This window comes from Peromyscus maniculatus, chromosome 11 (assembly GCF_049852395.1).
Source record: "Peromyscus maniculatus bairdii isolate BWxNUB_F1_BW_parent chromosome 11, HU_Pman_BW_mat_3.1, whole genome shotgun sequence".
Classification (NCBI taxonomy): Eukaryota; Metazoa; Chordata; class Mammalia; order Rodentia; family Cricetidae; genus Peromyscus; species Peromyscus maniculatus.
The window spans coordinates 45,478,991-45,501,568 of NC_134862.1; the positions used below are offsets into that span (position 1 = coordinate 45,478,991).

At 52.9% G+C, this 22,578-nt stretch overlaps 1 protein-coding gene across 3 annotated transcripts; it reads left to right on the forward strand.

Annotated features, from left to right (window-relative positions):
- The first annotated feature begins 9,420 nt into the window (after positions 1-9,420).
- Tnnt2 (troponin T2, cardiac type) lies at positions 9,421-22,072 on the forward strand. 3 transcript variants are annotated; one of them, XM_076547457.1, is made up of 14 exons: positions 9,421-9,475; positions 10,530-10,540; positions 10,644-10,655; positions 15,149-15,238; positions 15,521-15,556; positions 16,422-16,455; positions 17,410-17,470; positions 17,685-17,801; positions 18,605-18,682; positions 19,168-19,278; positions 20,562-20,671; positions 21,161-21,251; positions 21,498-21,538; positions 21,834-22,072. In XM_076547457.1, the coding sequence occupies exons 1-14, from the start codon at positions 9,435-9,437 to the stop codon at positions 21,877-21,879; spliced, it is 879 nt and encodes a 292-aa protein (XP_076403572.1). In that variant the 5' UTR covers positions 9,421-9,434; the 3' UTR covers positions 21,880-22,072. The 3 variants fall into 3 exon arrangements, with proteins under 3 accessions (XP_076403572.1, XP_076403570.1, XP_076403571.1); XM_076547455.1 differs by lacking the exons at positions 9,421-9,475; positions 10,530-10,540; positions 10,644-10,655 and adding an exon at positions 13,068-13,293 and having other exon boundaries at positions 17,407-17,470; XM_076547456.1 differs by lacking the exons at positions 9,421-9,475; positions 10,530-10,540; positions 10,644-10,655 and adding an exon at positions 13,068-13,293.
- Positions 22,073-22,578: the final 506 nt, after the last annotated feature.

The following is a 22,578-nucleotide window of genomic DNA, read 5'->3' on the forward strand; positions in this document are numbered from 1 at the left end:
CAGGTGAACTTTTGTAGCTGGTGGAGCTGTCCTACAGTCTCTTAGGAGAGACTCATGGGTGCTCCCCTCAGACAATGGAGGGGATGCTCATCAGGGGCAGACTCAAAGTGGTGTGACCTCTGCCTGCATCCCCTCTTTGGGATGGCCCTTGTGAGCAGGCTGCTGGGGAGAGTGTGGCAGCCGCTCCACTCCACGATTTCTTCTGCCACCTGCTCTGCTTTGGAGGCAGCTGATGAACAAGGGTGTAGCTGGAAGTTTGCCTGTGTCCCTCCTGGTCTGTAGCCGCTCAGACCCAAGTAAACACACAGAGGCTTATATTAATTAAAACTGCTCGGCCATTAGATCAGGCTTACTACTGACTAGCTCTTACACTTAAACTCAGCCTGTTTCTGTTCATCTATATGTTGCCACGTGTTCCATGGCTTTACCTGTGTGCCATTACATGCTGCCCCCTGGACGGCAGGCTGGCGTCTCATCACTCAGCCTTCCTCTTCCCAGAATTCTCCTTGTCTGCTTATCCCACCTATACTTCCTGCCTGGCTACTGGCCAATCAGTGTTTTATTAAACCAGTGTACAAAAGCATTATCCCCTTTTCTGTTTAATTAAAAAGAAAGGTTTTTAACTTTAACATATTAAAATTACATATAACAAACAGTTATCAAGCAAGAATTACAGTTACAATATCTAGTCTATTTGTATTTGGCAAAATTAAAGAAAATATTCTGTCTTTCCTATATTTGTAAATCTAAAGTTTTATATCTAATTTGTCTTTTATCATAACCAAGGAAAATTATAACTATCTAGTCTTCAACTACATAAAAAACCTCAGAAGGGGGAAAAAAACTCAGAAGGATACAATTTTACCTAAGTAAACAGGAAGAGCATTGTAAGCAACTCCCAAAAGTCTAGAATGACAGAGACAGCTGCCTGCCTAGACAGTCACCCAAAGTTCCTCTGTAGCTTTGGGGGCATCCATCTTCAGCCCATAGGCCTAGTCTCTCAGTCATTTTGTGTGTGTCCGTGTGTGTCCGTGTGTGTCCTGTAGAATGTCTGGCAGTTTCTTCTATGAAGCGGGAACCTGAAGGAACATCTCGCCTTGCAAAGTTCAGTGGTCACCTTCCTATGGGTCGTGCATGTCCATTTAATACAACATATTGTCAATCATCAATACAAGGGCACTTTTTTGCCCAGTGGCTAACTTTTGCCACAAAGAAAGCCAACTCCATAATCAGTTTCTTCAGTACCCATCTTCCTCTTTGAAGTAAATCGATGCTGCCAGGAGCAGACATGTCTCAATTTCCAGAAAGTCAAAGTTCTTAAAACATTTAAAATGCCATATTCGATAGGTCTTTGAATTGTTTGAAGATTACCTACCTAACTGAATTATATCTATGTATACCTAGAAAACTTAACATGACTATAAGTTTGACTGTCATAGAAGACTAATTACTAATCTGTATTTCTTAATTATACATTACAATTTAAATGAGCTGCACAAACATAATATCTTAAACAAGAGTAAATATACATACAGTATAACAAAATTAACTTTAAATTTGTATCAATAAACTAAAATCTATACCAATGTAAACCATTTTAAACAAGTTGCTCTTTAAAAGTAGGTTTGACAATCTACCCTTTTATCCTATCCTATCTATATCCTATATTTCCATATCATATCCCCTTTTCTTCTTTTAGAAAGATATTGACTATGACCAATAACAATTTGTAACCAACAACTAAAACAAAGGCAAGCATCGATAATCCATTTTTTGGGAATGTGGGCATAGTTTTCTAGGCTATTTCCTGCTGATAGAGGGCACTGGTAGTCTTATGGGGATCCTGAGAAAATTAAGAATTATGGTCAAGTCCTGACTGGAATAGTCTGTGAGGCTGCATTGTCTGAGACAATTGCCATGAAGCCATTATGGATGTTGGATCATCTGAGCCATGGTGTCATCAGAGACCTTTCAGGGGGTCTTGGCTGGTCAAACCATATTAGCCTGGAAGCAATCCACAGGTTCTCATCTTCTGTAGAAACAAAAGCAGAACCTCTTTTCCAAAGCAACATATCCTTAGACATAAATTTTGAAATCAAGTTATCTTTAAAATATATATATTGGTTTAACTCAGCAGCTTTTTACAATCAAATATCTCTCTGCAGTTAAAAATCCCAAAGACAACATAATCCAGACTCTGTGTGATTTGCATCTTTATGTGACTTATTTTTATATTACTTTTACTTTCTCTTTAAAGACTTTATTTTTTAAAACTATCTATTTCTTTATATAACTGTCTATCCTCCTTTTTCCTCTTTTTTTTTTTTAAAGCCTATGTACATTTTTACACACATGTAAACAGTTTAGGGTTTATCTCATCTGAATCTGTTTTATTGTGAATCTGTTGCTTTAAACTGCAGCATTGCTAGGACTGAAATGGCAGCTTTAGCTGCTGGCTCTGCCCACCTCAGCTTTCCAACACAGCGGAGATAATTTTCCACCGACTCTGGGAGGCAGTGGGTCTATGCCTCTATCAAAGCAGCATGTAGCCCAGAAACTTTTTTTTTTTTTTTTAACTATCAAAAGCTGTATCTACCATGCATCATGTTGTGCAGTTTACAGAAACCTCTGTGTAACTCAGCAGGAATCCAACATGCTGTAGCTCCAGCCTGCATGCTGTGATCCCGCCATAGCCAGGGGACAACATTGTACCTAGGCCTGCCATGAGTGACATGAACTAGAAAGGTGCTCTTAGCTACATTTATAATCTCTTCTTAAGCTCTCTCAGATTTTAGGTGGAAACTCTTGCCACCACGTGTGGGCACCATTTGTAGCTGGAAGTTTTCCTGTGTCCCACCCAGTCCGCAGTTGCTCAGACCCAAGCAAACACACAGAGGCTTATATTAATTAAAACTGCTCAGCCATTAGCTCAGGCTTACTACTAACTAGCTGATATGCATAAACTCAGCCCATTTCTGTTAATCTATATGTTGCCACATTTTCCGTGGCTTTACCTGCGTGCCATTACATAAGGGTGTGGAGGTGGCTGGGTTCAGAGATGTGTGTGTGTGTGTGTGTGTCTGTGTGTGTGTGTGTGTGTGTGTGTGTGTGTGTGTGTGTGTGTGTGTAGGAAGTGACATCTGAGTGCCCCCTGGACGTAAGTCTACCTCCCCACTTTGCTGCTGCAGTGGCCTGGGGGACCCAAGGAGCATCCTGTCATTGGGTGTGTACCCCAGTGTGCATACACCAACTCACATGCTTCTTCAGATCATCACAGTTCTGATTTTCTGCTCATTATTTGTCATGACTTGGCCTCTAAGTTGCTTCTGGGACTACCCTGCAATATACCAGTATGGCTGCCAAGCAGTGGCTGTCTGGATGAAGCCCCACACCTATAGTCTCCTGATACTAAGAACCTACTAGTTTTCCAGAGGAGGGTGCTCTCTGTAGGTAGATGCTCAGATTCCTCTTTCGGGCATCCATGAAGACTGGCTATGGCCTGTCTGAAAGGTTATGGGCTTCCTTGGAAAGTAGTTTAAGTTCAGGGAGAGCTTAGGAAGAGCAACGCCTGATTTCCAGCAGATTCTAGACTGAGATTCAATGCAAAATGGAGCTTGGTGGGCTCGAAAGGGAAGCAGACTGCCATGCTCTTTATGAGGCCAGCTTGGCTCCGTCTCATTATCCTTCTTAGTCCTCTCCCTCCCTCCGCCTTTCCCAAGCCTCCCCGCTCCAACCCCCTAGCTTTCCTGAACCCCCCCTTTCCTGGGATGCTGCCCCCAGGCCTGTGGCTCCAGCTGGTCCTGCTGCTGACCTGCTGGCAGAACGGCACACGGCTCAGGATAAGCCTGGAGCTGGGGATCAAAGTCATTGGGTTCAGAGGCTGCTGGGGACCATGGGAAGGGAATGGTGTCAGCTGAATAATGGGTAGGTTGGCTAGAAGTGTGGACATCTTGTGTGCAGAGGGTCCTGACAAGGACTTTCACACAAGGGCAGCCCCGTCCCTCTTAAGTGGTGGAAACTAAAGGAGAGGCTGGGCGTACGGTCAGGAAAGAAGAGAAGGGCAGCGGCTGGGTGAGTCTGGTGTGGAAAGCAGAGGATGAGTCACTAACGATGTCTGGAAGGGTCAGGGATCTTAGGGCTCGGGGCATCTGGGAAGTTGGGCCTGGTCCATGGAGGTATTTGTTCTTCAGGACTTCGGTGGGACCTACTGAGAAGATGGGGTGGAGGGAGAGAGACTTTGGGAGAGAGCTCAGCTGCCTCCCAACTTAGTTTCTTCTTTTAGTTCCACCACACTCTGCATCCCACCTTGTGCCAGTCACCCTCTGTGGGCTGAGGGACCTAAGCATTCCGGCTACAGCAAAAGCTGGGTCCTGGTCTTATGGGCCTTTTGATCTAGTGGGCAAGCTGGACAAAGTTGCTCACCAGGACCCCAGTCTCCAACCCTGGAGGGCAACCCCAATGGTTCTCCGCACCCCACTCATACTCCTGCCACCAGGCTAAGGAGAGTCGCCATTCTCGTGCCCAACCTCCTCTGGCTGCTGGAGCCCACTCCTGTGAGGAGGACCTGGCATGTGGCTTGGGGCTCACGGAGACTTCTTTCCAGGTGCTCTTTCCAAGGCCTGTAGAACTTGCCATCTGCCGGAGGCCTCTTGGTCCAGCAGCAGCAGCAGCAGCCAGCAGCCAGCCGCCCAGATGTCTGCCCCCCAGCTCTTGCCCTCTGCTCCCCAGGGCTCTTGAAGTGTCTCTAATGTTGACTTCTGCCCCCCACCCTGCTCCCAGCCCCTCCCCCACCCACCGGGCTTTGGCATCTGCTTTATCAGGATTCTCAAGAGGGACAGCTGGTTTATGTTCCCAGCATATCTGCTCTGGTTTAAAATAGCTTATGTGGGCAGCTGGAGGACCACATGAGCTTATATGGCGTGGGGTACTTGTTCCTTTCGCCCTGCGCCTGGCACCTGCCAAAATAGCAGCCAACACCCTCCATTGTGTCGTTCTCCCCCCTCCCCATCTCCCGCTGCACATTCCTCCCACCGCAGGGCTTGGCTCTCAAGGCCCCAGCCCACATGCCTGCTTAAAGCTCTCTCCATGCCCTGCCCTCGGCCAGTCCCTGCCCGAGGCTGAGCAGATACCCCAGGACCTGTGTGCAGCCCCTGTTCAGAGGTAAGACTGGGGGGAGGTTCTAGGGAAAGGCGGAGGCAGGTAGGAGAATTCGAGGGATTCGGCGCTGGCATTTTCCCTGACCCGGGTTTGTGTCCACTCTGAGTGATCACTAGGTTGGTGGAAATCCATGGCCCGTTCTAGGGGGGAGAACACCTCCACATTCAGAGGAGCTGTCCCCAGGATAGATTCCAGCATGAGAGCCGTGGAGTGGGGAGATCCTGCGTTCTCGATGAGAAGTGAGTGGGAGGTCCCAATCTGCCACTAAAGACACTGTGTGGTTTTAAAGTCTGCAGTAGGTTGCTTTTCCTCCCCAGAGGTCTTACTTTTTTTCATGAGCGGAGTGGCCTAGATCGTTGTTGGGCCGCTAAATACAACAGAACCCCTGCCAACAGGGATCCTCAGATTGGTCAGGTTAAGGGCCACCCGAACCTTTCTTCTAGAGGCCTAGAGAGCAGGGTAAGACCATGGCTATATTTGCCCAAGAATCCTGGTGACCCAGCTCTCATGTCCAGGAAAGATGCTGCCCTGGGAGCCCTGGGAAAGGTCAAATGTCCAGAGGCATGTGGGCCTGATGGGACTTCTCTAAGCAGATGCGCTGTATCCACTGAGCATCTGGGACCGGGAGTGATTCCACTCCTGGAGGAGGTCAAGGGTGGTTAAGATCCCTTTCCCAGGAGAGGCGAGCTAAGCTTGTCCACCCTGGAAGGCTATCCCTGGGACCCCCATGTCCCTTCCAGTGTGACCTTTGCCCCACCCCAACTTGCTCTTGTTCTGTGCCTTTGAATTGTAGCAGGTTTTCTGACTTCTGAGCATAGTTTGGGAGGTAATTGCTTGGAGTTGAAGAAATTTCTAGCACATTCCACGGGGAGTCCAGCTGGGAAGCTCCCTGACCTCCAGGATTCCTCCTCTGACCCTCTTCTCACAGGGCAGATCTTCCTCCTCTCAGGGCAGAAAAATCTGAGGGGATCAAGTTGCCGATGCCCCTCCCTTCACCCTGTGCTGATTCCTCCGTCCCCTGGGTTAACAGCTGTAGCTTTAGGAAGATCCCAGTTCGATGCTGTGGACCAGGGCTGAAGGACAGAGCCTACACGCCTCAGAAACTGCAAGGCCAGAATCTGAAGCTAATCTATTTTATAGGTAAATCAAGTAAAGGTTCAAAGACGTTTAGTGACCTAGCTAAGGCCACACAGTAAAAGCTGGGTTTAAACCGTGGATCTTTTGCTCCCCGGAGAGGGTCTTCTTGGTTTCTCTGTAGTTTTGCTTTATTACCAGTGAAAGGTGACCCCTGTGGCTTGCCGAGAGCGAGGGCAGATGGTAGAAGCTGGTGGAGGGTAGGGCCCTTGGACATGCTCATATCCGTCCCTCCAGCATCCCCATCTCCTTCTGTTCAGGCTCAGCCTCCCCTTTCCTTTTCCCAGCCTCCCTGGCTTAGGTGTGCCCCCTCTGCTGGAAGGAAGCATTCCTCAGACTCTGCAGTCTGTGGTCTGTGCTATCTGGGGAGCTGGATGGTGTTCCTGGGGACAAGGTGGGGAGTTCGAGTCGATCCCACCTCCTCTGATCTCAGCAAGATGTCCAGTGGCTCTAAGCCGGTGGGAGGGCAGGAGAGAAGCTCTGGGGCGGCCACACACCTCCCCCCAAGAACTCTCCCGTCACCTCCAACACCCCCGATGCCTCACAGGCTCTGACTGCCTACCCCTGGGGTTTGTCTCACCCAAGGTGAGTCTACTACCAGACTCCTGGGCTCAGGAGTGGCCGTGCTCACTCTGAGATCCAAGTGGAGGTCACCTGGTGTTCAAGTCTTCTCTCAGTAGAATACAGCTCCACCCCCCAATTCCCCCCCTCCCACCTCCCGTTGAGACACCTTACACATTTGACATCCCTATTCTGCACAGGGCTGCTGTCCAGAGTTCCACTTGAGCAGCCCCCCCCCCCCATGCCATCCCCACTGTCTTTGTCCTCCTCCAGCAGAGGGAGCAGAGTGGGGACTTGCTGTGCTTGTCCCCAACCAAGCAGGCCTGGACCAATCCCAACAAGTTGCAGTGACTTCTGAGTCTCAGAACATCTGGCGAGCGCCAGCTTTCTGGAAACAGCCCAGGCTCAAGGGTGGCTCTGTGCTGACCATCAGTTCAATCTCGCAACACATTGCCTTTCATGGATGTCCATAGATGTGTGTGTGCCTGGCTTGGGTCTCAGCCCTCTTCCCTGCATTGGGATATACAGGGACAGCTGGAGAAGGCAGGGGCAGCACCATCCAGGTCCCACCCTTCCATACTGGCAATCACGTCCCAGGGGGTGGCTTCAGTGCGGCCAGGAAGCAGGGCACAAGGGAAAATTGTGGGGTGGTCCTGTCAATCAGCGTGCTTCTATTGCTCGAGCCCGCCACACTGTGTGCTCCTTCTCCTTTGTAACAACAGGGGGCATTGTCCAAATTTCAGGCAACCTGACAGTGTCCCCGCGTTAGGCACTGATATGCCTCCGGGAACTGGCTTGTAATAATACGGGTTGAGTTTGTTCTCAGGCCAGGCTCTTTACACTATCTCCAATCTGTCCATTCTGTTGCATACACCGCAGGGGAGGAGAACTTTCCCAAAGAGAATTGTGGTGCAGGAAAATGAAATAACCTTTCCAAGGTCACACTCAAGGGCACCAGGTGACCCTCGCACTGAGGCCTTGCTCTTTCCACCTCTCCTTGTGGCTTCTTGTGACTATGAATGGACATTATTACACCTGGCCATGCCTAGGCGTCCACTCACTAACATCTGCTGGATCCTCTTACAGGCCCTTATTGAGGGTATCTGTACTCCCTCCATCATTCAGAGAGGACCGTGGTTCAGCTGTGCTACAAGCACACCCACATCTCTGCAAACTAACACAGGAGAGCCGGAACCCAGCATGGTTGCTGCCACAGTTACAGGAATAGTTCAATTGGGTTCCCAGGAAAGCTTTAAAGCTGGAATCTTCATTGAGATTGTGCGGATTGATACTCAAGTCTAGGAAGTAATACAGAAGGGCTGGAGAGATGGGTCAGCAGTGAAGAGCACATATTTAAGGATCCAGGGTGGATTCCTGGCTTCCACGTCAGGTGACTCACAACCACCTGTAACTGAGCTTTGGGGAATCTGAATTCCTCGTCTGAACGCCATAGGCACCGGCCCTCATATGTGTACATCCTCACATACAGACACACATAATAAAAAATAAAAATAAGTCCCCCCAAAAAGGCAGAAAGAAAACAGAGAAGTTTCTTGTGTCCCTTTGTCTACATTCCCCAGACAAAACACTTCCAAAACTTTATAATGTGATATCACAACTTGTGTGCAGACAGATCCAGTCCATCCACGCTCTCACTTAGACCACCCCAGCTTCAATTGCGCTTTGTGTGGGTTGAGTTCCACACAGTTTTAACCTGGGTATGTTCATGTATTCATCCCTGCAGTCAAGACCCACAAGGGGACCTGGGAGATGGCTCAGAGGTAAAAGAACCTGCCACCAAGCCTGACAGCCTGAGTCCAATCCCTGGGACCTCCATAGTGGAAGAGGAAAATCAGTTGTTTTCTGACCTCTGTACACACACTGTGATATTCGTGTGCACACACATAAATAAATAACTATGCAATTTTCAAAAAGGCCAGCAAGGGTCCCTCATGCATATGACTATTACCATGTCCACTTCCCTCCTGCCCTCCACATGAGCCCTGGTGACTTACTCTTCACATTTATAACCTTGCAATTTCCAGAAAGTTATAAATGGAGTCACACAGCGTATGACCATCACGGTTGGCTTTTCTCAAGCCGTAGCTTGAGAGAACAGACCAGTTGTTTATCTCTTTTAATTGTTGACTTCCGTGCTGTGCAGGGCTAGAGTTGGTGTCATCCGTATCCCAAGGGAGCTCTGTGTCAGGACGACCTATGTAGTGAGAACAGAAATAGGGCGCCATCCACTAGGACTCTCTGCTCCCCTGGGAAGCGAGAAACACAACTAACGTTTCTTTGGGACTTACAAAGAGGAACGTAAGAAATCCAGGGTGGCATGCCTGCTCAGGGGCCAGGAATGGGGGAACACCAGTTGCTGCCTTGCGGTGACTCAGGGGTCCTGGCTGCCTCCTTGCAGAAGGAGGTACTGGCTTTGTCCCGTGGGTCACACAGTGAACTCATCCCCAGGCTTCTTGGAGCCCTGTATAGCTAGGTGCAGAAGGCTCCTGCAGAGGGCAGCCGCCTCTCTCTGACTGCCTGCAATGATGTTTTTTTCTCTTTCTGGAGGGAGAGCCGAGACCATGTCTGACACGGAGGAGGTGGTGGAGGAGTACGAGGAGGAGTAAGTATCGGAGCGTCCCGCCTCGCGCACTGTCTCCTCATACTCAGCCAGTGAGCTGCCCAGCAACCCCCACGACCTGGTGGGAGGGGCTACACCTGCTTCCAGGACTTGGAGCTGGGATTTCTCCCCTTCCTTCCCATTTCTGTAGCTCTGGATAGCAGGCAACCTCAGACTGGGGACTTTGGGAACACAGGACCCAGTTCCAGGACCAGCAGGGTCTTACTAGCTAGTGCCCTGGCCATCGGGGCGGGGGGGGGGGGGGGGAAGCTGAGTAGCTGGGCCTGTTGAAACTGCTAACAGTTCAACAGCTCTCCTGAGGTCACAGAAATGGTGGCCTCCCTCATCCTTCCCCAGGGCACAGCAGTATCACTCCTTCTCAGATCCCTAGTCCCTCATAGTGCCTATCTACAGGCCTGTCCTGGAGAAGCCAAAGATGAGCTACAGTTAGGCATTCCAACAAGTATTCTGAGTAGAGATGCTGTCAGGGAGGTCAGATGGACCCACACAGAACCTCCTTTCCATTTGGGCCGCTGAGATGTGAACCACGGAAGGGCTTAGCAAAGGGATGTAATGGGCAGATGTGGCCGAGGTTTTGCAGGAGCTCAGGGAAGAGGGAGAGTGGGTACTGGGGTGGTCAGAGGCAGCTGTGTGGAGAAGGTAGGCCTCACCTGGCAGCCTTTGTAGAGAGACTTGGGAGGGAAGGGCTTTCTGAAAAGGAGCACTGCCCGGGAGAACCTCAGAGGTGAGGTGAGAGGCAGAAGTGGGAAGAAGGCTGAGATGATTGTTGACTTAGAGGTTTGCTAGGGACAGTGGCAGATAGTGCTGCCTGGGAAGGGTGGGTCAGGCTGCTGGGGGCCTTCGCAGGGCGAGCCAGAAGATGGGGTGCCATTTGCACAAGAAGGGAGTGGAAAAGGCAGCTGGCTGGCTTCAAGGAAAGGTCATTGTGTGGAGGGTGTGCGTGTGCGTGTGCGTGTGCGTGTGCGTGTGTGTGTGTGTGTGTGTGTGTGTGTGTAGCATGTGCAGCGGTTCTGACAGTGTCTTCTTTCATACGCAGGGAACAGGAAGGTAAGCGCTCATGGGGATGCTCACACAGATGCAGGGCAGTGCGGCTGGAAACTGACTCACCTCTTCTCTCTTCTCTTTCGCCCTGGTCTTCTCTTCTGAACAGAAGCTGTGGAAGGTATGTACCTCGGGCACATGGGGAGCCAGAGGGGAGTTTTGGGAGGCCAGTGTTTCTGGGATAATAGCTTGTCTTTCTTTGCCCTGAACTCCTAGCTGAGCAGAGATGTCCCCAGTAATCACTTTTGCACATATATGTATATATAATATATATATATATGTGTGTGATGTATATAAAACATACATACATACATACATACATACATACATACATACATACATACATACATACATGTATTTTACCATGAAAACTTCGAAATGTATAAAGACAGGAAGAGAAGAATAACGAGCCCTCACGCTCTCGTCACCCAGCCTCCGCAATCATAACCATGTGGCCAACCTTTCATCTCTGCCCCAGCTGATCTGAGGAGGCACCACAAACCATTCCCGGATACGCACTTTATTACTTCAGCACATATCTCAAGATATGTGGGCTGGAGAGTTGGCTCAGCACTTATGAGTACTGGCTGCTTTTCCAGAGGACCCAGGTTCAATACCTGCTACCCCCATGGTGGTTCACAACCATATGTAACTCCAGTTTCAGGATATCTGACACCCTCTTCTGGCTTCTACGGGCACCATGCACACAAGTGCACCGACATACAGGCAAAACATCCATATATATAAAAGGTTAAATTAAATTGAAAGTTAGAAAAAATAAGTCCATCAAACAAACACAGCCATAATGCCATGAACAAACCGAAGCACATTCCATTGATTGCTTTCGAAAATGTGGCTATGAAAGTGCTCCATTACCTGGGACATTTCCTATGGGCATGAAGCTTTATTATAACCTGTCAAAGGTCCATCTTGCTGTCCCCTCGTCTTAGATATGATGACATGTCACCCTCCTCGGCTTGGGCTCTTCTCTCTCTCTCTCTCTCTCTCTCTCTCTCTCTCTCTCTCTCTCTCTCTCTCTCTCTCTCTCCCTCTCTCCCTCTCTCCCTCTCTCCCTCTCCCTCTCCTCTTCCTCCTGGAAGGCCCAGAATGACCCTGTGGCTCTTGGCTTCTATACCACACCAGTCTGCAGCCCGGCTTGCCGTGGTTTGGGAAAGTCATGTCCTGTGTGGACACAAGGAAAAGGGTCTCTGACTGTCTAGGGAGCCACACCTCCCTCGCTCCTCAGGCTTTCTGGGAAAAGTGAGGAGTCTCTTGCTCCTTTACGCCTGTTCTGGGGTCATGTAGCCAAATAGGAGCCACAAGCACAAAGGGTCCACAGATGCCATTTCTGGTTTTTAGGAGCCGTTAGAAAGATCTCTCATCCTAGCCCACCTGGCTTTCCACCACTGAGATAATCTCCAGACCAAGGCTTTTTTTTTTTTATAATTCAGGCTGGTCTCAAGCTGTGGCCATCTCCCTGCCTCAGCTCAGTACTGGGATTACAAGCATGAGCCACAGCCACCATGTCCAGCTTCAAAAAGGTGTTTTGAATCAAGAGCCCAGCTGCCTGCAATTTCCCCATAGAAGGGACTCCATCTTCTGGGGATTCCCTTGCCTTGGGGGATTTTTTACAGCAGGCTCTTGGTGGTAGGGTTTGGGAAACAGACTTCAGCTAGATTTGGGACCTTCAGCCTGGCTACTATACACACACACACACACACACACACACACACACACACACACACACACTCACACAGAGCGGCTTCTGTCTAGGAGTCAAAGTTCTCGGTGGAGTGAGCGCCTTGCAGCATCTGCCTCTGCCTTACTTGTCCTGCATGGTCCAAGGCACCGCCTCTGGCTCATAAAAGAAGGGTCCAGATGAGTGGTTGAAACCTACAGGGCAGAGAGTCTTAAGGGTCTTTTTTTCTAGGGCAAAGGATCTTCCCATTGCTGTTAAGATACCTCCCCTCACCACCTCTCTTTCTCACACACATATCTTTTTTGGTTTTTCGAGACAGGGTTTCTTTGGGTAGCCTTGGCTGTCCTAAAACTAGCTCTGGGGACCAGGCTGGCCTCCAACCTACCTCACAGAGATCCGCCTGCTGGGATGAAAGGCGTGTGCCACCATTGCTGGTGTCTTAAAGTCTTCCTTAAGCAGAGATTTGCATGGAGAACAATGGGGAAACACAGTCAGCCCCCTCAGATTATGAGTCCATGCCTTCCAACAGGCCAGGCCGGCTCCCTTGGTATGACCCCCAGTGTGGTGGTCCTAGATGTGATTCTGGGAGTCTGTGAATGTTCTGTGGGATAGTCCCCAAACTCACTCAGGGCAGGAATGTAGGAGAAGATGGAGAGGGAGTAAATTTTTTTCCCATTTTCTGATACTGGGGTCCACTATCTTAGTGAGGGAGAAGCTGGGACCTGTAGCCTAGAAGCAGGCCGGGGCTGAATACTTTCAGGTGCCAGGCTCCGCTTGGTTTTAGGCGTTCTGTTCTCAGTAGTGATCGGGAACTGAGTGTCATGGTGTCTGTTTACTTGAGGCGTGGGGATGTCGCTGAGGAGTGAGCCTGCCATGTGGCTTGAGTGTTGGCTTGGGGATGGGAATTCAGGCCTAACTCTGGGCTGGCTGTGGCCTGCACCACCGCCGCTGCCGCCACCAGGCTGTCTGCGCATGCACACTAACCTGTTCCGCTTGCTCCCTTTGCGGCTGTCACCTCCTGCGCGCCTGGAAGAGGAAGACTGGAGTGAAGACGAAGACGGTATACAGCTTCCTCTGTCCTCTCCCCTGCTCTCCCGTTCCCCTGGGCTCTGGGCTTGGGCTAGGAAGGTCCGTCACTTCAAGCCAGGACCCTAGGACCCCCTGACCATTCCTTCCTTTCCTTCTTGGCTTTTCTCTGGGGTGGGCAGTGGGAAGGATCTGGGCTGCGCTCCACGTGTGGTCACAGAGGGGTTCTTATGGCACGAATGAACCCCACCCAACTGCTCTGCCATGCATGGCAGTGTTCCATGTGGGGACCTTCCCTGCTTTGCCCAAGGCACAGCGGCCAAGGGGTTAGGGTTCTGAGGACAAAGTCGCTGGAGAGTGTAGCAGAGAAGATTGTGAAGAGCCAGAGCAGAGAGGGTGTGATGTAAGCCTTCAGATGTGTGCTGCCGAGTGGTGGGGGGAGGCTGGACTTGCTCGCAGGGATAACAGGAGGGCAAAGGAGACAGAATGGGGCTTAATTTCAGGACCAGCTTTCCCACAGTGACGTCCAAGGGAGGCCCTAAGTGTGACCTGCTCATTGGGCTTGTGTGTGACCACGGGACCAAGGGCACGTGGCACAGAGAGATGAAGCCTAGGGTGTATGGAAGAGGTGCCAGCATGGTGGCCTCAAGGCGGACCCCAGAACTGGCCATCTTCCTCTATTCTCACGCTACTGGCAAACCTCCTGCAGGGTTGAAAGAAGTACCCCAGACCTCAATGAGGACCCAGTCCTAGGAAAGGAGGCCGGAGGGGATGAGCAGAGCGTGTGGAGGTGCCCTCTTCCCTCGGGCGGTTCTTTCTGTCATGAGATGTTTTCTCCTCCCTCTGCCAAGGCCACCACTTGTCAGCCTATCCATCACTGAATGTCACAAGCACTTCCGCCAAGCCGAGTCATGGTCTGGATGGCATCCTGCCTCTCTAATCTGTCTGTCCCTTCTGAATGTTGGGAGAGGCGGGGTCCACATCCTGCCAAGCAAATGATGAAAATAGAAATTCCTGGCAACCTTTTGGGTAGCACAACCCTCTAAATATTGGGCGTTTCATCCACCCGCACAACCTCGTGGCTTTGGTTTCTGCTAGACATGGAGGAAGGGTCTGTAGATTTGAAGAGTCCCTGGATTCACAGCAGACCTTCCCTGGCACCTCAGTTTAGTCAGGACTTGTCCTGTGGTGCCAGACACTGATTGGAGCCTCCAGGGTGAAAAGTTAGGGAAGATGATGGAATCATATCACCAGGGAGGTCACAGGAGCAAGTTCTAACTTGGGCAGAAAGAGGCTGGATAGTCCTTCACCCCAATTGTTCCCTAGCAGTGAGTCTTGCTGTCCTCCATCACTGGTGTTCCCTATAGCACCCACCACCACATCACGTGCTCCCACCTCAACTATCTGGCTTGTCCAGAAACCTCCAGGTGGCAAATGGGTGTCCACACTGTGGAAGACCCCATTCTGATTTCCAAACTCCCGGGGTGGCAAATTTGGGACACTTACCAGCCAGATGGTACCCTTCTGTTGGGTCCCACTTTTCCTGCAAAGGAGCAGAGAGTGAACTCTTCGGGCTGGCAGGACCCACAGTCCCAGCTGCACCCCCTCACTTGTGGGGTTGAGCCATGGATGAGAGTGTGGATGAGTGAATGAGGCTGTGTGCCTCAGAACCTTTGCTTACAGAAGTTGGCCTGGGCTGGGTGTGGCTGTAAGCTCCAGTTTGCTGCCTTCTGGTGCCAACCGGGAACGAACCAAGGCTCCCGAATCATGCGAACCTGGATATTACTAGTCCTCTCCCACCCCTCCCAGGCTGATCTCTGTTCTGGGGGTGCTGTCTGGTTGCTGAGAGAGGGGCCTGGTTGATCATGGTGTCTGGTTCACCTCTCCAGAGCAAGAGGAGGCAGTGGAGGAGGAGGAGGATGGCGGGGCTGAGGCTGAGCCCGAGGGTGAGGCTGAGACAGAGGAGACCAAAGCAGAAGGTACGCCGGGGTAAGGGGACAAGGGCCTCAGGGGTGGTGTTTGAAGAAGCCAGTTGGCCAGGTGCTTTCTAGCTTGTGTGCCTGCCATTCCTGGCTGGGCTGGGGTGTGTGTGTGTGTGTGTGTGTGTGTGTGTGTGTGTGTGTGTGTGTGTGTGCAGCAGTCCAGTGCTTCTTTCATGGCTGACCCTACAAACGAAGAGGCGTGCATGCCTGACCATGGGCGCACTCCCAGGGAAATGAGCTCAGAATAGGACTTCTGTTGATTGTTCGTGTTTTGTTTAGAGGTTGGTCCAGATGAAGAAGCCAAAGACGCTGAAGGTAAGTGCTGGGTATCAGCACAGGAGTCAGACATGACAGGGGAATTTCTCACAGTAGCTTTGAGGAAGACTGTGCCCGGGGATTCCACCGGAAGTTATACAGGAAAGGGTTAGAAGGCAGAACTTGGTGGCACTTGCAGGGGTTGGGTGGCTCTGAACCTTTGTCCTCTTTACCTCAGAGAAGGGGCCTTAGTGCCCAAAAGGAGAAGGAACCAGCATCTAGCCCCCCTACTCTGTGAAGGGTAGTGGACTCAGAAGTCACATTCACACCCTAGGCTCCTGGCACCCAGGCAATGCCGGTGAGGTCTGGTGTTGGTAGGATGGACTTCCAAGACATAGATGCTCCATGCTGTAGCGACATCGTCATCAAGGTCCTTGGCAGGCTGCAGCCTCTATCAGCTGGCTCCAGTCACTGAGGCTGGGGGCTTGGGGGTTTGGGGGGGATAGCCAGCCAGGCCTTGGAATCATGCCCACTACCTCCCTGGCCCTGTGGCCACCAGGAACTCCAGGGCCCAAAACATTAAGGCCAATCTGAGAAAGGCTCTAGGGTTGGAGCCCCCTGGGAACCTTCCCACAAGACCCTGCATTACTGTGACGTCTGAGAAGCAATCTTCCAACCCAGAACAGATGAGCAAAGGCTCTGAGGCCCCAGGTCTAGTGTCCCTGTAGACACAGCCAGTCAAGCTCTGTGACCTCACCTCCAGGCGACCTTCGTGCCTGTTGGTGACTATGGAAGTCCAGATTTGCCAGGGCTGGGGGAGATTCCCTGTGCTGGCGGGGAAACAGAGACCCACAGGTGTCCAGCTCAGGGTGGAGCTGGGACTACTCAGGCTTGCTGACTCCATACGTCCTTCTCCCTCCTCCAGACGGTCCAGCAGAGGAGTCCAAACCCAAGCCCAGGTGAGTGGGATGCACCTATCTGTAGTAAAGCCCTGGGGGCAGAGGGCAGTTAGGGAGGCTGATGAGAAAGAGGCAGGCGGGCATGTGGTATAGCGAGCATGAACAGAGATCTCTGCCTGCGGGGGAGAACAGGGGATGAACTGCACCCTGAACTTCACTACCAATTATGCCCTAACATGGATGGAGTTACTTTCATCTACAGAATGGGGAAGGGCTAGTCATGGCCTTGGACAGACACGCTGCCTATCCCACAGGATGGCCTCCCTCTCAATTAGGGTGGGACCTAGGGGGAAAGGGGCGCAAACTCCGGGGAGCCGAGCAGTGAAACCGTGCCAATCTAGGCATGACAGCTCCGGGGAGCTACCAATGGGCAGAACAGGGCAGCTTTGTCCTGTACCTGGAACCACATCTGGAGGCTCTGAGTGGGGAGCCATTGGGACGGAGCATTTCCTTCTTGGCAATGCTTATACCGCCAGCAGATGGCGCCTTAGCACCCTCATGGCCTCCAGTGGCCTGTGTGGGTCTTAGCTCTGTTCATCCTCTCCTGGCTAGCTGCCTTGCATATCCTGGAGCATCTCCTTCTAGCTCCCAAAGGCCCAAGAGCATGTGAGGAAATCAAGAATCAGAGATCCACGGGGGGAGGGGGGGGCACCCAAACACGGACACACCATCCAAGCTCAGCTCTTCCGCTTCCCCGCTGTGTAGTTTTAAGCCTCCATTTTCCTGATGGGGGGGGGGGGGCTCAGCGCTGCCCCCTTCTGGGATCTAGTGAGAGGACAAAATGAAATTAACTCGCTGAAAGTCTGAGCAAGTGAGGTAGATGTTGGTGCTGACATCATCACAGAGGTGAACACTCCTGCTGGGAGCCAGCCCCAGAGGCTCCAGGAACACATGGTCCCTCACCTCCCCAGTCGCTTTGGTGACCCCTGGACTCTCCATTCCTCTCTGCAGCAGGCTCTTCATGCCGAACTTGGTGCCACCCAAGATCCCCGATGGAGAGAGAGTGGACTTTGATGTGAGTGGTGGCTGCGGGTCGAGCAGGCCGGCTTGGGGTGGGGGCAAGGACTCCAATATGAGTGACCGAGCTCCTGATCTTGTGGGCTGGGGCAGGCCGTGGGCAGGACGCTGTAGGGACGGCAGAGGTTCAGGTCCCATGCCCGGTTAGTACTTTTTGCATTGGGCCCACTCTTTTCACGGGTGCGTCAGGCTCAGCCAGGCTCTCCCCACAGGACATCCACCGGAAGCGCATGGAGAAGGATTTGAATGAACTACAGACGCTGATCGAGGCTCACTTTGAGAACCGGAAGAAGGAGGAGGAGGAGCTGATCTCGCTCAAAGACAGGATCGTAGGTGTCAATCTTCCACAGTCCACCCTGTCCTCCCCGCCCCCGCCCTCCCCCGCTCTCCCCCGCCCTCCCCGCCCCCGCCCTCCCCCGCCCTCCCCCGCCCTCCCCCGCTCTCCCCCGCCCTCCCCCGCCCTCCCCCGCCCTCCCCCGCCCTCCCCCGCCCTCCCCCGCTCTCCCCCGCCCTCCCCCCTCCGCGCGCTCCCCCTCCGCAGTCTGCCTCAAGCTGCCAACCTGTTGGATGCTGCTCTCCTTGGGTCCCTGCCACCTGCCTATCAGTACGGATGCTCCTTGCCAATAGCAGCCTGATAAGTTCTGGCTCTAGCTGGGCTTGACCAGGCACCACTGGCTGTGGACCAGCAGTCAAGTCTGTGTTCCCTGTTCCTCTTCCCTACCCATGGGGCATAGCTGCCTCACTACTGGAGGAGATGCGGGATCGGCCTGAGCAATCCTAGGTGACACCCAGAATTCCACTCTGAGAGAGGAGATTATATGATTCCTTGTTTTTCCGTACCCGGCCTGCTTTCCTCAGATGCGCACTCCAGTCATGTATCTTTGAGCACAGAAAAGCTGCCAGGGCCGGGACAGGGGCCAGAGCATGGATACAGCCCTTAAGGGAGACAAGAGAAGCTACTTGGCATTTCCCGCAGAATGGAGACGGTCTCCACCTGTGATGGGCCACTTCCATCTGCGTCCCTGGAGCAGGCTGAGAGCAGAAGCGTGTGGAAGAGGGCCACCTCCCAGTCCCTGGATTGGGGATAACACCCCTCCTGGGCACACACAGGAGTTTCTACCTCTCTCCCCAGGAAAAGCGGCGGGCAGAGCGGGCTGAGCAGCAGCGCATTCGCAACGAGCGGGAGAAGGAACGGCAGAACCGCTTGGCTGTGAGTGACCATGCTAGCCAGGGAGACCCACAAGTCCCAGTGCCCTCTCTATTCACAGGCATCAGTCTGAGAGGCAGCATTTATCACAGAAGTTCAGGTCATTGGCGCAGTGTTGGCATCACACCAATGAACAGGACAGACTCGCTGGGGCCTTGTGCTCATGATTTTAAGATCCCCTAACCCCCTATCCCTTCCCTAGTACAGGATGTGAGGACAGAGGACCTCTCAGCCTGGGGGGCGGGGGGATGGTGGGATGGTGGGATTTTACAGATGTGAATCCGTGCTTCATTAACTCATTCATACAACAGTTCATCTACCCATTCAGTAAACTCCACTTTGCCCATCTTGTGCCAGAGCGTACCTCGGAAAGCTCCTTGTCCAATGGGAAGAAAGCTGAGCTCATTTGTAAAGAACACCAGCTTCAACCCAGAATCTGGATTCCAACCCTCGACACTAATGCGTTCATTTGCCCTCCCTGAAATCAGGAAGAGAGGGCCCGGCGCGAGGAGGAGGAGAACAGGAGGAAGGCTGAGGATGAGGCCCGGAAGAAGAAGGCTCTGTCTAACATGATGCATTTTGGAGGGTACATCCAGAAGGTAGGTGGGAAGCGGCATCGGACGCCAGGAGATCTCAGTGTATCCTCAAGGCTGCCTGGATCCATGAAGAAATTCCCAACTGCTGTGCTGAAGTCTAAGGTCTCCCCATGCTTAGCCCCCACGCCCCCACACCCCAAGCTGGCTATCAGCCTGACCGTGGCTTCACTCTGCTGTGGGCAAAGGTTAGAACACTAATATGCCTCCTCATGCTGGCTCCCCAAGGTGACTGGGTGCAACCGGGAGAATCATGGGTCCTGGAGCTCTGGTTGGAGAGCTGATTCTGCCACACACAGCAGCATGGCCTGCTATGCCCTCCGATCCTGTCTCCTCACATGGCCTGGTATTGCCTGCCCTGCAGCTTCAGGGAGGCAACGAGCTAGCATGGCAAGTGTGTGCTGCACGGATGTGAGGTGGTTTGCTCGTGGACGCTCACGCCTACTAGATACCCCGCCCTCAGGCCCCCCAGCCCCCCACCCCGTCAGGGCTGGGGCCTGATTTTCTTTCTTCATCTTTTTTGTTGTTGTTGTTTGTTTGTTTAAAGACAGGGTTTCACTGTGTAGCCTTGACTGTCCTGGAACTCACTAGGTAGACCAGGCTGGCCTTGAACTCACAGAGATCCACCTATCCTCTGCCTCCCAAGTACTGGGATTAAAGGCAAGGGCCACCGTGCCCAACCAGGCCCGATTTTCTTTATGCATGGAGGCATCGGAATATTTTCTTTTAGATACCCTAAGCCCCCAGCTCTGCCCCTGTGTCTCTGTCCTCACAGTGACCATACCAGGCAAATGTTCTAAGCATTTCCCTTCCCTGAGCCCCAGACCTGTGCTCAGCACAGCAGTCAGCCCCTGCTGAGCAGCCGAATCACCCTGTCCTTACTGTCTTCCCGTCTCCCACTCTGCTTCTCTCCGTGTCTCTGTGGCGGTCTTGGTCTTTCTCTCGGGGTCTTTCTCTCATGGTTTCCTGGTTTAGCAAGCTCAGGTGGGTACAAAACCTCGAGTCCTCCCTTAGTTGTAGAGTGCTCCCTGGGAGGGGAGCACACCTGGTTGGAGGAGTTGTGGTGGGAGGAGGGAGGGCACTTAGCCTCCTCCTTGCCCCGGCCTCAGTTTCTCCGGGGGGGGGGGGATCTAGAAGGTGATGGTGTGTCATGTTGCTAGAGCAACAGGATAGGGACCTGGCCCTATGTCCCCAGGGTCAGGGGTCAGGGAGGGTCAGGGGACAGGGAGGGTCAGGGCACAGGGAGGAGCCATCTCCAGACAAGTGCCCCTGCTCCCCGCCGGCTTCAGACAGAGCGCAAGAGTGGGAAGAGACAGACCGAGCGAGAGAAGAAGAAGAAGATCCTGGCCGAGAGGAGGAAGGCGCTGGCCATCGACCACCTGAATGAAGACCAGCTGAGGTGGGCCCAGTTGGTTGAGGGGCCTCTGGCCGTGTTCTCTAGAGTGGGGTGGAGGGTACTTCTTACTGCAAACCACCAGGGGGAGGCACTCCCTCACGCATTTACCAAGGCTCATGACCAGGGCTGGTGCTGGGCCTCACAGGTCAGGCCTCCCGGGGGAGCTTTGCTGACAGGGAGGAACTGAGCCCTTGCTTGGCCACCTTCACGCAGAAGGTGGGGAAGGAGGGTTGAACTAGATGCTCTACAGTACCAGGACTCTCAGAACTCTGCTCTGGCAGCCCTTGGTGTCTGTCCCTGAACACTGGGCACAGTAGCAGGGACCCAGAATTTCAGAATGGCCAGGCCCATAGCCCAGGCTGGAGGCACCCTCTGCAGACCTGAATGTGCGAGGGCAGGCTGGGGGACCGTGCAGGCCCGTCGGGGCCAGGGGGAAAGCCGAAGCCACGGTCTTTATTGGGCCCCCCTCCCCTCCCACTGCGGCTCCCGCAGAGAGAAGGCCAAGGAGCTGTGGCAGAGCATTCACAACCTGGAGGCTGAGAAGTTCGACCTGCAGGAGAAGTTCAAGCAGCAGAAGTACGAGGTGAGCGGCTCACTGTGCCCATCCTTCGGTCGTGGTCCGGTTTGACCTGCTCCCCACCAAGGCTGACCCTCAAAGCCTCCTTCCCTGTCCTCCATCAGTCCATTCGACTCATTCAGCCCTCCCCCGCAGTGTTCTGGTGCTTACCTCCCCCCGCTTTGCACCCCTATGCTGAACCCCCTTCCCCCTCCCAGACCTCACTGAATGAACCCCCCACTTTAGCCTTTATCTTCCCTGTTTCCCTTCCAGATCAACGTCCTGCGAAACAGGATCAATGACAACCAGAAAGTGTAAGTGTCCACGGCCCCTCTCTCACGGTGCAGCCTGCCTCTCTCTTCCCCGTCCTGCTGTGAGGGTTCGGACCCCAGCCCTCCCTCTTCTCCTTGCGTTCACAGCTTCCTTCTTTCAGCCTTAGCCACTGCTTACCCGTGCAGGGTGGGATGGGGCGGGGCAAGGCCGTTGTCATATCCCACCCCTGCTCCAGGGTGTCCATCTCAACCCTTAGCTTTCCTTCGCCTGCCCTCTGCCCCACTGGGAACTGTTACCCCCTCTCCCTCCATCTCACGGGGTCTGCTTCTCCTGCAGCTCCAAAACCCGTGGGAAGGCCAAAGTCACCGGGCGCTGGAAATAGAGATGGTGCTGCTCTCGCCAAAGCTCTACCCCTTGCCTGCGTCCCTGCCCTGAGCACCCCAGCTCTGGGTCCTCCTGGGCACCCAGTGCAAACTCCCGTCTGGAGAGCGGGAGCTGGGCCAGCTAGAAGCCCGTACTCTGCCGACCCCCCCTATGCCTGCACCACTCCAGGAATAAAAGGCCAGCACACTGCACACGCGGAGTGGTATTTCTGTCGTTTCTCCCGAGCGTCACAGGGAATCAAGACCTCATATCTGCCATATCTGGAGGAACTTATGCCAGACTGGTCTTCTTTTACCCACCTACAGCTTTTACCCACCTACAGGAGAGGAGCTGGTGCCTGAGTAATGCACATACATTCTCAGGGCCCAGGAGGGAGGTGGGAACAGAGGACAGGGTTTGTGATTTTAGCCTCTGAGTCACCAGGAACAGCACACTGGAGAAGAGGCCTGTCACATAGGGAGGGAGCATTCCCCATGTGAGTCATTTGCTGGGGAACAATGGAGCCTCTTTGGATGGTTCCTGTTTTCTTTCTCCTCCTGGCCTGGGCACTGAGAGCCCACTGTCTGAGGGGCAGGGAGCCCTTGAGGGAGGAAGGAAGGATGGTTTCATTGGGCAGCTGTTCAGGCCAGAGCTGCCAAGAGGCTTGGGCTAGTCTGAGTGCCTCAGTTTCCCCTTTCCCATGATCTGCATATCTTCC